Genomic DNA, 14,504 nt, shown 5'->3' on the forward strand with positions numbered 1-14,504 from the left:
ATATGTCCCGGCAAGAAATCTGCGTTCAAAGGACTCCGGCTTATTAGTGATTCCCAAAGCCCAAAAAAAGTCTGCGGGCTATAGAGCGTTTTCATTTCGGGCTCCAGTACTCTGGAATGCCCTCCCGGTAACAGTTCGAGATGCCACCTCAGTAGAAGCATTTAAGTCTCACCTTAAAACTCATTTGTATACTCTAGCCTTTAAATAGACTCCCTTTTTAGACGAGTTGATCTGCCGTTTCTTTTCTTTTCTCCTATGTCCCACTTTCCCTTGTGGAGGGGGTCCGGTCCGATCCGGTGGCCATGTACTGCTTGCCTGTGTATCGGCTGGGGACAGCTCTGCGCTGCTGATCCGCCTCCGCTTAGGATGGTTTCCTGCTGGCTCTGCTGTGAACGGGACTCTCGCTGCTGTGTTGGATCCGCTTTGGATCCATTATTAATTGAACTTTCACAGTGTCATGTTAGACCCGCTCGACATCCATTGCTTTCGTCCTCTCCAAGGTTCTCATAGTCATCATTGTCACCGACGTCCCACTGGGTGTGAGTTTTCCTTGCCCTTATGTGCGCCTACCGAGGATGTCGTAGTGGTTTGTGTTGTGGTTTGTGCAGCCCTTTGAGACGCTAGTGATTTAGGGCTATATAAGTAAACATTGATTGATTGATTGAATGCTGAATGGTCCATACAGGTTTTGGAGCAACATATGTTGTCATCTAAGCAATGTTATCATGGAAGCCCCTGCTTATTTCAGCAAGACAATGCCAAGCCACGTGTTACAACAGCGTGGTTTCATGGTAAAAGAGTTCGGGTACTTTCCCGGCACGCCTGCAGTCCAGACCTGTCTCCCATCGAAAATGTGTGACGCATTATGAAGCATAAAATACGACAGCGGAGACCCCAGACTGTTGAACGACTGAAGCTCTACATAAAACAAGAATGGGAAAGAATTCCACTTTCAAAGCTTCAACAATTAGTTTCCTCAGTTCCCAAACATTTATTGAGTGTTGTTAAAAGAAAAGGTGATGTAACACAGTGGTGAACATGCCCTTTCCCAACTATTTTGGCACGTGTTGCAGTCATGAAATTCTAAGTTAATTATTATTTGCAAAAAAAATATAAAGTTTATGAGTTTGAACATCATTGTAGTGCATTCAACTGAATAGGGGTTGAAAAGGATTTGCAAATCATTGTATTCCGTTTATATTTACATCTAACACAATTTCCCAACTCATATGGAAACAGGGTTTGTATGTATATTCAAACCCCATTTGTATATACATATATATACATATATATGTATATATATGTATATACATATACATATACATATATATATATATATATATATATATATATATATATATATATATATATATATGTATATAAAATATATATGAAATACTTGAGTTGGTGAATTGGCTGTAAATATAGTCCTCCCCCCTTAACCACGCCCCACCCCGACCACGCCCCCCACCTCCCGAAATCGGAGGTCTGAAGGTTCACAAGTATGATTGTACCATATGTCCCGGCAAGAAATCTGCGTTCAAAGAACTCCGGCTTATTAGTGATTCCCAGAGCCCAAAAAAAGTCTGCAGGTTACAGAGCGTTTTCTATTTGGGCTCCAGTACTCTGGAATGCCCTCCCGGTAACAGTTAGAGATGCTACCTCAGTAGAAGCATTTAAGTCCCATCTTGATACTAATTTGTATACTCTAGCCTTTAAACAAAACCCCTTTTTAGACCAGTTGATCTCCCATTTGTTTCCTTTTCTGTTCTTCCCCCCTCGCCATTGTGGAGGGAGGGGGGGCAGGTCCGGTGGCCATGGAAGAAGTGCTGGCTGTCCAGAGTCGAGACCCGGGGTGGACCGCACGCCTGTGCATCGGTTGGGGACATCTCTGCACCGCTGACCCGTCTCCGCTCGGGATGGTCTCCTGCTGGCCCCACTATGGACTGGACTCTCACTATTATGTTAGAGCCACTACGGACTGGACTTTCACAATTTTATGCTAGACCCACTCGACGTCCATTGCATCTGGTCTCCCCTAAAGGGGGTGAGTCACCCACATCTGCGGTCCTCGCCAAGGTTTCTCATAGTCATTCATATTGACATCCCACTGGGTTGTGAGTTTTTCCTTGGCCTCATGTGGGATCTTAACCGGTGGATGTCGTTGTGGCTTGTGCAGCCCTTTGAGACGGTTGTGATTTAGAGCTATATAAACAAACAAGAAGATAAATCTTTACTGATGAGTGGCTAAAAACTTTGATCAGTGGATAAAAACTTTATTGATTTGTAGATAAAAATTGTATTGTTGAGTGGATAAAAAATGTATTGATGAGTGGATAAAAACGTTATTTTGATGAGTGAATATAAACTTTATTGATGTGTGGATAAAAACGTTTTTGATGTGTGGATAAAAACTTTATTGATGAGTGGATAAAAACTTTATCAATGAGTGAATAAAAACTATATTGATGACTGGGTAAAAACGTTATTAATGTCTTCGTAAAAACTCTATTGATGAGTAAATGAAAACTTTATCGATGAGTGGGTAAAAACTTTATTGATAAGTTGATAAATACGGCATTGATACGTAGATAAAAACTAATGATGTGTGGATAAAGAGTTTATTGATGAGGGCATAAACAACTTCATTGAAGGGTAGATACAAACTTTATCAATGTGTGGATGAAAACTTTATAAATGTGTGGATAAAAAGTTTATTGATGAGTGGATAAAAACTTTATTGATGTGTGGACAAAAACTTTATTTACTTATGGATGAAAACTTTATTAACGAGTAGATTAAAACATTATTAAATTTGTGGATAAAAAATGTTATTGATGTGTAGATAAAAAACGTTTTTAACGAGGGAATACAAATTTATTGATATTGAGATATAAACTGTATTGTTGTGTGGATTGAAACTACTGATCAGTGGATAAAAACCTGATTGATGAGTGGACGAAAACTTTATTGATGTATAAATGAAAACTTTTTTATGAGTATATAGCAACTTTATTGATTTCTAGATACAATTTATATTGATGAGTGGATAAAAACTTTATTGATGAGTGAATAAAATCTTTAGTGGTGTATAAATAAAAACTTTATTGAAGAGTGAATTGAAACTGTATTGATGAGTGCATAAAAACTGTACTGATGAGTGGTTAAAAACATTATTGATGAATTGATAAAAATAAAAATAAACTTTATTAATGAGTGGATTAAAACATTTCTGATGCCTGAATAAAATCTTATTCATTATGGATAAAAACTTTATTGATGATTGGATAACCCATTTATTGATGAGTGGATAAAACAATTTACTGATCATAGATCAAAACTTATTCATGATGGATGAAAAACTTTATCGATGATTGGATGAAAAATGTATTGATGAGTGGATAGGAAATGTATTGATGATTAATCAAAACTTAATTGATGAGTGGATTAAAACTTAAAAGATGATTGAATAAAAACATTATTGATGTATAGAAAAACCCTTTATTGATGTGTGGCTAAAAACTTTATTGATGTTTGGATAAAAAACTTTATTGATATGTAGATACAAACTTGATTGATGTGTGAATAAAAAGTTTATTGATGACTACATACACACTTTGTGGATGACTGGATAAAAACTTTATTCATGATGGATAAAAAACTATCGATGAGTGGATGAAATATTTGTTGATGAGTGTATGAAAATATTATTGATGAGCGGATACAAATTGTATTGATGTGTATAGAAACTTTATGGATGAATGGATAAAAATTTTATTGAGTGGATAATAACTTTATTGATGAGTGGATAAAAACGTTATTGAGTGGATAAAAACTTCATTAATGAGTGGATAAATGTCATGATCCGTTACCCGAGGCATGGCATGATTTATGTTTGTTAGTTTTTCTCTTTTAGTCTGTTTCCTGGGTGCACCCTCTTTCCCTGTTTTCTGTTGGTTTTCATGGGCACTGATTCTCCTCACCTGTCTTAGTTTTGCAATTAGTGTTCCACCAGGTGTTTTGGTTAATCACAAGTGAATAGTTTCCTGTCGCCCAGCAGTAGTTGCTGGGTCAATGGTGGCTATAGGCAACATTTACGTTCTCCTGGTTTCTGTCCTTGCTGTAGTGATTTTGTACACCGTAGCATTCCTCGTTTTTCACCCTTGGTGAGGTTTTGTGTTGGGTTTTTTTAGCTCCACGCTTGCTAGTATCCTCAATTTTGTATTTTTGTCCTGCGTTTTATTTATTAAAAAGATTTCGTCTTACCTCCACGCTACTCCTGCTTGTCTTCTGTATTGGAAGGAATGCTACCAGCGCAGCTATGCGCCCCAGAAGACGTAACAGATAAAAACGTCATTGATATATGAATAAAATCTTTATTGATGAATGAATTGAAACTGTATTGATGTGTGCATAAAAACTTTATTGATGAGTGGATGAACACATTATTGATGAGTCGATAAAAACTTTATTGATGCATGAATAAAAAACTCATTCATGATGGATGAAAAACTTTATTGGTGATTTGATAAAAATGTATTGATGAGTGGATAAAAAAATGCATTGATGATAGATAAATACTTTGTTAATGAATTGATAAAAAAAGGTTTACTGATGAGTGGATTACAACTTTAAAGATTAGTGAATACAAACTTTATTAACGTAAAAATTAAAAATGTATTGATGTTTGGATAGAAACTTTATTGATATGTAGATGAAAAACTTGGTTGAAGTGTGGATAAAAACGTTATTGATGGCTAGATACAAACTTTATTTGTGATGGATAAAAACGATCAATGAGTGGATGAAATGTTTATTGATGAGTAGATTGAAAAAAACTATTGTTTAGTGGATAAAAAGTGTGTAAATGTGTGGATAGAAACAGTATTGATGAGTGGATAAAAACTTTCTTGAGTGGATGAAAACATTATTGATGAGTGAATAAAAACATTTTTGAGTGGTTAAAAACTTTATTGATAAGTGGAAACAATATTAATGGGTAGATAAAAAACTGTATTGATGTTCGGATAAAAACTTTATTTATGATGGATAAAAATTTTATTGAAGAGTGTATAAAAACGTTATTGATGAGTGGATAAAAAATGTATTGATGATGGATAAAAACTTTAATTATGAGTGAATTAAAACTTTACTGATGAGTGGACAAAAACTTAAATGAATAGTTAAAAACTTTATTGATGTGTAGATAAAAGTTGTATTGATGTGTGGATAAAAACTTTATTGATTAGTGGATACGAATTTATTGATGAGTGGATGAAAAATATATTGATCATGGATACAACATTTTATTGATGATGAGATAAAAATTGTACTGATGTGTGGATACAAACTTTTTTGATGAGTTGATAAAAAACTTTATTGATGAGTGGATAAAAACGTTATTGATGAGTGAATAAAAACTTGATTGATGTGTGGATAAAAACGTTTTTGATGTGTGGATAAAAACTTTATTAATGAGTGGCTAGAAACTTTTTTGATGACTGGATGAAAACTTAATTGTTGTCTTGATAAAAACTCTATTGATGAGTAAATGAAAATGTTATCGTTGAGTGGGTAAAAACTTTATTGATATGTTGGTGGAAACTTTATTGATGAGTGGATAGCAAGTTTTTTGATAATTGGATGAAAATTGTATCAATGAGTGGATAAAAACTTTATTGATTTAGTGGATAAATGATGAGTGAATGAAAATGTTATTGATGAGTGGATAAAAACTTTTTAGCTGTGTGGATAAAAGGCTTACTTATGAGTGGATACACATTTTATTGATGAATGGATGAAAACTTTATTGATGAGTGGAAAAAAACTTGTTGAATGGATGGATAAAAACTTTATTGATAATCCAGCCATTAATTTTCTACCGCTTGTCACGTTCGGGGTGGCGGGGGGTCACTGGACAAGTCGCCACCTCATCGCAGGGCCAACACAGATAGAGAGACAACATTCACACTCACATTCACACACTAGGGCCAATTTAGTGTTGCCAATCAACCTGTCCTCATCTGCATGTTTTGGGAGGTGGGAGGAAGCCGGAAACCTGGAGGGAACCCACGCAGTCACGGGGAGAACATGCAAACTCCACACAGAAAGATCCCGAGCCTGGGATTGAACCCAGGACAACTCAGGACCTTCGTATTGTGAGGCACATGCACTTACCTCTGTTGCACCATGATTAGTGGATACAAATTGTATTGAGGAGTGGATGAAAACTTAGTGATGAGTGGAAAAAAACTTTATAGAAGTGTAAATAAAAACTTTATTGATGAGTAGATAAAAACGTTATTAATAAGTGGATAAAAAAAAACTTTTTTATGAGTGAATAAAAACGTGTTAGATGAGTGGATAAAAACTTCATGAATGAATGAATACAAACTTTTTTGATTGGTGGATACAAATTGTATTGATGAGTGGATAAAAACATTGTTGATAAGTAGATAAAACTTTACTAATAAGTGGATAAAAAACTTTATTGATGTATGGATAAAAACATGATTGATGTGTGGATAAAATCATTATTGATGAGTGGATAAAGACTTTTTTAATGATGGCTAAAAACCTTGTTATTGAGTGTATAAAAACGATTGATTTGTGGATAAAAACTTTATTGCCGAGTGGATGAAATCTTTATTGATGTGTATAAAACCGTTACTGATTTGTGGACAAAATCTTAATTAATGTGTGGATAAAAATGTTATTGATGAGAAGGGAAAAAAATTAATTGATGTGTGGATAAAAACTTTATTGGTGTGTGGACAAAAACTTTATTAGTGTGTGGATAAAAACTTCATTAATGAGTGGATACAAAATTTAATTGATGCGTGGATAAAAAATATACTGATCAGTGGATAAAAACTTTATTAATAAGTGGATAAAAACTTTATTAACGTGTAAATAAAAACTTGATTGATGAGTGGATAACAACTTTATTACGTGCAGATAAAAACATTATTGATAAGTGGATAAAAAATGTATTAGAGTGTAGATCAAAACTATGATTAGTGGATAAAAACGTTATTACGTGTAGATAAAACATTTTTATTAATTTGTGAATATAAACTTTATTGAGGATTTGATAAAAACTTTATTGATGAGTGGATAAAAAATTTGATGTGTGGACAAAAACTTTAGTAACGTGTGGATATTATTATTTTTTTGATGAGTGAATAAAAACTTGTAAGATGAGTGGATAACAACTTCATTGATGTATAGATAAAAAACTTTATTGATGAGTGGATACAAATGTTATTGATGAGTGGATAAAAACTTGATTGATGTGTATAAAAACGTTACTCATTTGTGGACAAAATCTTAATTAACGTGTGGAAGAAGACGTTATTGATAAGTGGACAGCAACTTTGTTGATGTGTGGATTAAAACTTTATGGACGAGTGGATGAAAATGTTATTGATTTATAAATAAAAAACTTAATTGACTTGATTAATGTGGGGATTAACATTGTATTGATGTATAAATAAAAACTTTATTGGTATGTAGACAAAACTTTATTAATGTGTAGATCAAAAGTTTATTGATGAAATGATGAAAACTTTATTGATGAGTGGATAACAAGTTTTTTGATAATTGGATAAAAACTTTATTGATGGATTAAAACTTTATATTTGAATGAAAAAAAAACCTAAATGATGAGTGGATTAAAATGTTTTTGATGAGAAGATAAAAACTTTATTGATGAGTGAATAACAGCTTTATTAAAGTGTAGATAAAAACTATGAGTGGATAAAAACGTTACTAACATGTAGATTAAAAACTTTATTAATGTGTGAATATAAACTTTATTGATGATACGATAAAAACTTTATTGAGTGGACAAAAACTTTAGGAACATGTGGATATAAATTTTATTGATGAGTGGATAAAACTTTATTGATAAGTGGACAAAAACTTTATTGATGTATAGATAAAACCTTTATTGATGAGTGGATACAAACTTTATTGATAAGTAGATAAAAAAATATTGATGAATGAATTAAAAACTTTATTGATGAGTTGATAAAAACTTTTTTGATTTTGTTGATAAAAACTTAATTGATGAGTATATATAAACACTTTTTTGATTTTGTTGATAAAAACTTGATTGATGAGTATATATAAAAACTTTATTGATGTGTGGATAAAAGCGTTGTAGATCTCCAGGATACGTGAGCGTTAAAAAGCCAACATATGGTGGGGGTGAAGCTGTTGACTGGCACCAAATGAAGCCCCCACTTGTTGGGAAAGCCAACCTTCTGGAGGAAAAGACTTTGAAAGCGCTGAGAGGCACCAGGGGGCCACTGGGGGTCTTTTGATGAGGACTGGAATTAATGACGTGCAATAAGACAACAATCCCACTATTGTGCAATCTCTAAGACCTCCTTTCACAATAAGAGCACGAGAGCACCCAAAAGAGAGAACGGGGTGGGCGGGGATAAGCACCTGCTTGAAAAAAAGATGGTCTTTGTTGGCCAGATGGACTGTCAATCACAGGAGCTGACATCAAAGTGCAAAATCAACACAACACAAACCACCCACTGGATGGCTAAGCTCAGCCACCAGTTCTTTAAGGAAGCATTCTAGTACCTCTTCATCAACTTCTTCATCACCTTTTTCCTCAAGTTCTTCATCAAGTTTGTCATCATCTTCTTCATCAATACCTTCTACATCAGGTTCTTTGTCATGTTATTCTAAAGTTCTTTATCATCTTCTTCATCGCCTTCTTCATCAAGTTCTTCATCAAGTTTGTCATCATCTTCTTCATCACCTTCTTTATCAATACCTTCTAAATCTGGTTCTTTGTCATGTTATTTAAAAGTTTTTCATCATCTTCTTCATCAGGTTTTTCATCATCTTCTTCATCAGGTTCTTCATCATGTTCTTCATTATCTTCTTCACCAGGTTCCTGACCAGGTTTTTCATCAAGTTTTCCATCAGGTTCTTCATCGGGTTCTTTGTCAAGTTATTCTAAAATTCTATATCATATTCTTCATCAACTTCTTTTTCAGGTTCTTTGTCAATTTCTTCTAAAGTTCTTCTTCAAATTAGTCTTAAGTTCTTCATCAGGTTCTTTATCAAGTTCTTCACCAGGTTCTTTATCAGGTACTGCCTCAAGTTCTTCATCATTTTCTTCATCGCCTTCTTATTCATTACGTTCTTCATCACCTTGTTCATCGCTTTCTTCATCAGGTTCTTCATCATCACCTTTTCATCAAGTTCTTCATAATCTTTCTCAAGTTCTTCATCATCTTCTTCATTACCTTCTTCATCAAGTACTGTACTTCAACAAGTTCTTCATCTTCTTCATCATCTTCTTATTCAGGTTCCTTTTCAGGTTCTTCATTAAGTTATTCATCAGATTATTCATTATCTTCTTCATCACCTTCTTCATGTTCTTAATCAGGTTCTTCATCATCTTCTTCACTTTCTTAATCATCTTCTTCATCATGTTCTTCATTAAGTTCGTTATCGGCTACTTTATCGCCTTCTTCATCAGGTTCTTCATAAAGTTCTTCATCACCTTTTTCATCAGGGTTTTGATCAGGTTCTTCATCACCTTCTTCATGGAGTACTACATCAGGTTCCTCCTCAAGTTATTTTAAAGTTCTCCATCGGGTTCTTCATCACATTCTTCATCACTTTCGTCTTCACCAGGTTTCTTAACAGTTTCTTCATCAAGTTCTTCTTAATGTACTTGTCATTCCTGTTAATATGGTTTTATGTTTGATCATGTTTTGTTTTGTTTTCTGGATTCTTCTTGCGTTTGCACTTTCTGGTTTTTGTTTGTTTCCATGCCAACCCATTAGTTTCCACCTGGTCCCCCTAGTCACGCCCCAATCCTCAGCCTCTCACACCTGTTACTAATTACCACAGACAGTATTTAAGGATTTTACTATCTGTGCATCAGTCTGGGAACTTTGCATGTGCTTGCCTTCATGTCTTCATGCACACACGCTACCCTTGCTGCATCTCCTTCATGCCCTCTTCCATAGATTCATGTCATGTAAGTTGCTGTATATAGTTCATAGTTTAATGCTTTTGTGCTAAGTCCTTTTGTTTATGTCCATAGTTCATTCATTCCATCGTGCAAGTGTTTTTGTTTTCCTGTTTGTATGTTTGTAGCCAAGTTCTGTACCTCCCTGTCAGCGCCCTTAGTTTGTTTATTTTTTATTAAAGTGTTTAAATAAACAAACATGCACTTACACTCGTGTCTGGCTCATGCCAATCATCCTTTGCGTGGAAGAAGCAAAACCAATCAATGTCCTGGTGTGACAGTACTTCATCACCTTCATTTTTTTCCATCAGATTCCTTATCAGGTAAATCATCAATTTCTTTATCACCTTTTCTATAAAGTTCTTAATCTGTTTTTTAATATATCTACTGTCTACAACTAAGGAGGCAGTCGTGTCCAGCTAAGTAGACGGTCGTGTCCAACTAAGTAGACAGTCGAGTCCAGCCAAGTAGACGGTCGTGAACAACTAAGTAGATAGTCGTTAACAAATAGGTAGACGGTTGTGTCCAACTAAGTGGACGGTCGAGTCCAGCCAAGTAGACGGTCGTTAATAACTAAGTAGACGGATGTGAACAACTAAGTAGACAGTTGTTAGCAACTAGGTAGACGGTCGTGTCCAACTAAGTAGACAGTCGTGTCTAGTCAAGTAGACAGTCATGTCCAACTAAGTGGACGATCGTGAACAACAAAGCAGACAGTTGTAAACAACTAACTAGACGGTCGTGTCCAGCTAAGTAGACGGTCGTGTCCAACTAAGTAGACGGTCATGAACAACTAACTAGACGGGCGTGTCCAGCTAACTAGATGGTCGTGTCCAGCTAAGTAGACGGTCATGAACAACTAACTAGACGGTCGTGTCCAGCTAACTAGATGGTCGTGTCCAGCTAAGTAGACGGTCGTGTCCAATTAAGTAGACTGTCGTGAACAACTAACTAGGCAGTCGTGTCCAGCTAAGTAGACAGTCGTTTCCAACTTAGTAGACGGTCGTGAACAGCTAACTAGACGGTCGTGTCCAGCTAACTAGACGGTCGTGTCCAGCTAAGTAGACGGTCATGTCCAACTAACTAGACGGTCGTGTCCAACTAACTAGACGGTCGTGTCCAACTAACTAGACGATCGTGTTCAGCTAAGTAGACGGTCGTGTCCAACTAAGTAGACAGTCCTGAACAACTAACTAGACGGTCGTGTCCAACTAACTAAACGGTCGTGTCCAACTAAGTAGATTGTCGTGAACATCTAACTAGACGGTCGTGTCCAACTAAGTAAATGCTCGTGTCCAACTAAGTAGACTGTCGTGAAAAATAACTAGACGGTCGTGTCCAGCTAAGTAGACGGTCGTGTCCAACTAACAAGACGGTCGTGTCCAACTAACTATAAGGTTGTGTCCAAATACCTAGACGGTCGTGTCCAGCTAACTAGACGGTCGTGTCCAGCTAAGTAGACGGTCGTGTCCAACTAACTAGACGGTCGTGTCCAGCTAACTAGACGGTCGTGTCCAGCTAAGTAGACGGTCGTGTCCAACTAACTAGACGGTCGTGTCCAGCTAAGTAGACGGTCGTGTCCAACTAAGTAGACAGTCCTGAACAACTAACTAGACGGTTGTGTCCAACTAACTAGACGGTCGTGTTCAGCTAAGTAGACGGTCGTGTCCAACTAAGTAGACAGTCCTGAACAACTAACTAGACGGTCGTGTCCAACTAACTAAACGGTCGTGTCCAACTAAGTAGATTGTCGTGAACATCTAACTAGACGGTCGTGTCCAACTAAGTAAATGCTCGTGTCCAACTAAGTAGACTGTCGTGAAAAATAACTAGACGGTCGTGTCCAGCTAAGTAGACGGTCGTGTCCAACTAACAAGACGGTCGTGTCCAACTAACTAGAAGGTTGTGTCCAAATACCTAGACGGTCGTGTCCAGCTAACTAGACGGTCGTGTCCAGCTAAGTAGACGGTCGTGTCCAACTAACTAGACGGTCGTGTCCAGCTAACTAGACGGTCGTGTCCAGCTAAGCAGACGGTCGTGTCCAACTAACTAGACGGTCGTGTCCAGCTAAGTAGACGGTCGTGTCCAACTAACTAGACGGTCGTGTCCAGCTAACTAGACGGTCGTGTCCAACTAACTAGACGGTCATGTCCAGCTAAGTAGACGATCGTGTCCAACTAACTAGACGGTTGTGTCCAACTAACTAGACGGTCGTGTCCAGCTAAGTAGACGGTCGTGAAAAACTAAGTAGACAGTCGAGTCCAACTAAGTAGACGGTCGTTAACAACTAAGTAGACGTTAGTGTCCAACTAAATAGACGATCGTGAACAACTAACTAGACGGTCATGTCCAATTAAGAGGACGATCATGAACAACTAAGCAGATGGTTGTGAACAACTAACTAGACGGTCGTATCCAGCTAAGTAGATGCTTGTGTCCAACTAAGTAGACGGTCGTGTCCAACTAAGTAGACGGTCATGAACAACTAACTAGACGGTCGTGTCCAGCTAAGTAGATGTTCGTGTCCTACTAAGTGGACGGTCGTGAACAACTAACTTGACGGTCGTGATCAAGTAAGTAGACAGTCGTGTCCAACTAAGTAGATGGTCGTGAACAGCTAAGTACACGGTCATGAACAACTAAGTAGACAGTCATGAACAACTAACTAAACGGTCGTGTCCAGCTAAGTAGACGGTCGTTAACAACTAAGTAGACGGTCGTGTCCAACTAAGTAGACGGTCGTGAACAAATAAGTAGACAGTAGTGGACAACTAAGTAGATGGTCCTGAACAACTAAGTACACGGTCATGAATAACTAAGTATACAGTTGTGTCCAACTAAGTAGATTAGTCGTTAACAACTAAGTAGACTGTCGTGAACAACTAAGTACATGGTCATGAACAACCAAGTAGATAGTTGTGTCCAACTAAGTACACGGTCATGAACAACCAAGTAGACAGTTGTGTCCAACTAAGTAGATAGTCGTTAACAACTAAGTAGACGGTTGTTAACAACTAAGTAGACAGTAGTGGACAACTAAGTAGATGGTCGTGAACAACTAAGTACACGGTCATGAACAACCAAGTAGACAGTTGGGTCTAACTAAGTAGATAGTCGTTAACATCTAAGTAGACGGTCGTGAACAACTAACTGGACGGTCGTGTTCAACTAAGTTGACGGTCGTAAACAACTAAGTTGACGTTCGTGATCAAGTAAGTAGACAGTCGTGTCCAACTAAGTAAATGGTCGTGAACAACTAAGTACACGGTCATGTCCAACTAAGTAGACAGTCATGAACAACCAAGTACACTATCGTGAACAACTAAATAGACGGTCGTGATCAAACATCTTCTTCCTTACCAACAAGCAGATTATCTGCAGGATTAAAAGCGAACACCCAAGTTGACGCTGAGTGGTCTTCCGTTGCCATGGTAACCAAAAGGCCAGGCAGGGTTTTCCAAAAGAGGAACTTTTGAACTTTTCTGTGCAGCAGGAAACTTTTAACGTGTTTTTTTGTTAAGAATGAAAGTGAAGACATGAGGAAAGCACATAGCAACATGGATCACATGAGAACATGAGGAGAGCACATAACAACATGGACAACATGGACAACATGAGAACTAGCACATAGCAACAGGGGACGACATGAGAACATGAGTACTAGCAAATTGTAAAATTGATGACATGATAAAATGAGAACTAACACATATTAACATGGACCACATGAGAACATGAGGAAAGCACATAGCATCATGGACCACATGAGAACATGAAGACATGAAGAGACCACAAAGCAACATGGATGACATGAAAACATAAACACATACATGAGGAGAGCATATACAGTGGGGCAAAAAAGTATTTAGTCAGCCGCCGATTGTGCAAGTTCTCCCACTTAAAATGATGACAGAGGTCTGTAATTTTCATCATAGGTACACTTCAACTGTGAGAGACAGAATGTGGAAAAAAAAATCCAGGAATTCACATTGTAGGAATTTTAAAGAATTTATTTGTAAATTATGGTGGAAAATAAGTATTTGGTCACTTCAAACAAGGAAGATCTCTGGCTCTCACAGACCTGTAACTTCTTCTTTAAGAAGCTCTTCTGTCCTCCACTCGTTACTTGTATTAATGGCACTTGTTTGAACTCGTTATCTCTATAAAAGACACCTGTCCACAGCCTCAAACAGTCAGACTCCAAACTCAACTATGGCCAAGACCAAAGAGCTGTCAAAAGACACCAGGAAAAGAATTGTAGACCTGCACCACACTGGGAAGAGTGAATCTACAATAGGCCGTAGGGTCAAAATGATCATGAGAATGGTGAGCAAAAATCCCAGAACCACACTAGGGGACCTGGTGAATGACCTGCAGAGAGCTGGGACCAAAGTAACAAAGGTATCAGTAACACACTATGCTGACAGGGAATCAAATCCTGCTGTGCCAGATGTGTCCCCCTGCTTAAGCCAGTGCATGTCCAGGCCCGTCTGAAGTTTGC

At 37.1% G+C, this 14,504-nt stretch overlaps 1 protein-coding gene across 1 annotated transcript; it reads left to right on the forward strand.

The window, feature by feature from the left end:
- The first annotated feature begins 4,304 nt into the window (after nucleotides 1-4,304).
- Nucleotides 4,305-9,614, forward strand: LOC133548843 (ATP synthase subunit a-like). The gene is made up of 6 exons (XM_061893778.1): nucleotides 4,305-4,337; nucleotides 8,685-8,755; nucleotides 8,854-8,973; nucleotides 9,061-9,227; nucleotides 9,286-9,346; nucleotides 9,416-9,614. Exons 1-6 carry the CDS (start codon nucleotides 4,305-4,307, stop codon nucleotides 9,612-9,614), a joined length of 651 nt encoding a protein of 216 aa, XP_061749762.1.
- The last annotated feature ends 4,890 nt before the right edge of the window (nucleotides 9,615-14,504 follow it).

The sequence above is a fragment of the Nerophis ophidion genome, linkage group LG03, assembly GCF_033978795.1.
Source record: "Nerophis ophidion isolate RoL-2023_Sa linkage group LG03, RoL_Noph_v1.0, whole genome shotgun sequence".
Lineage (NCBI taxonomy): Eukaryota > Metazoa > Chordata > Actinopteri > Syngnathiformes > Syngnathidae > Nerophis > Nerophis ophidion.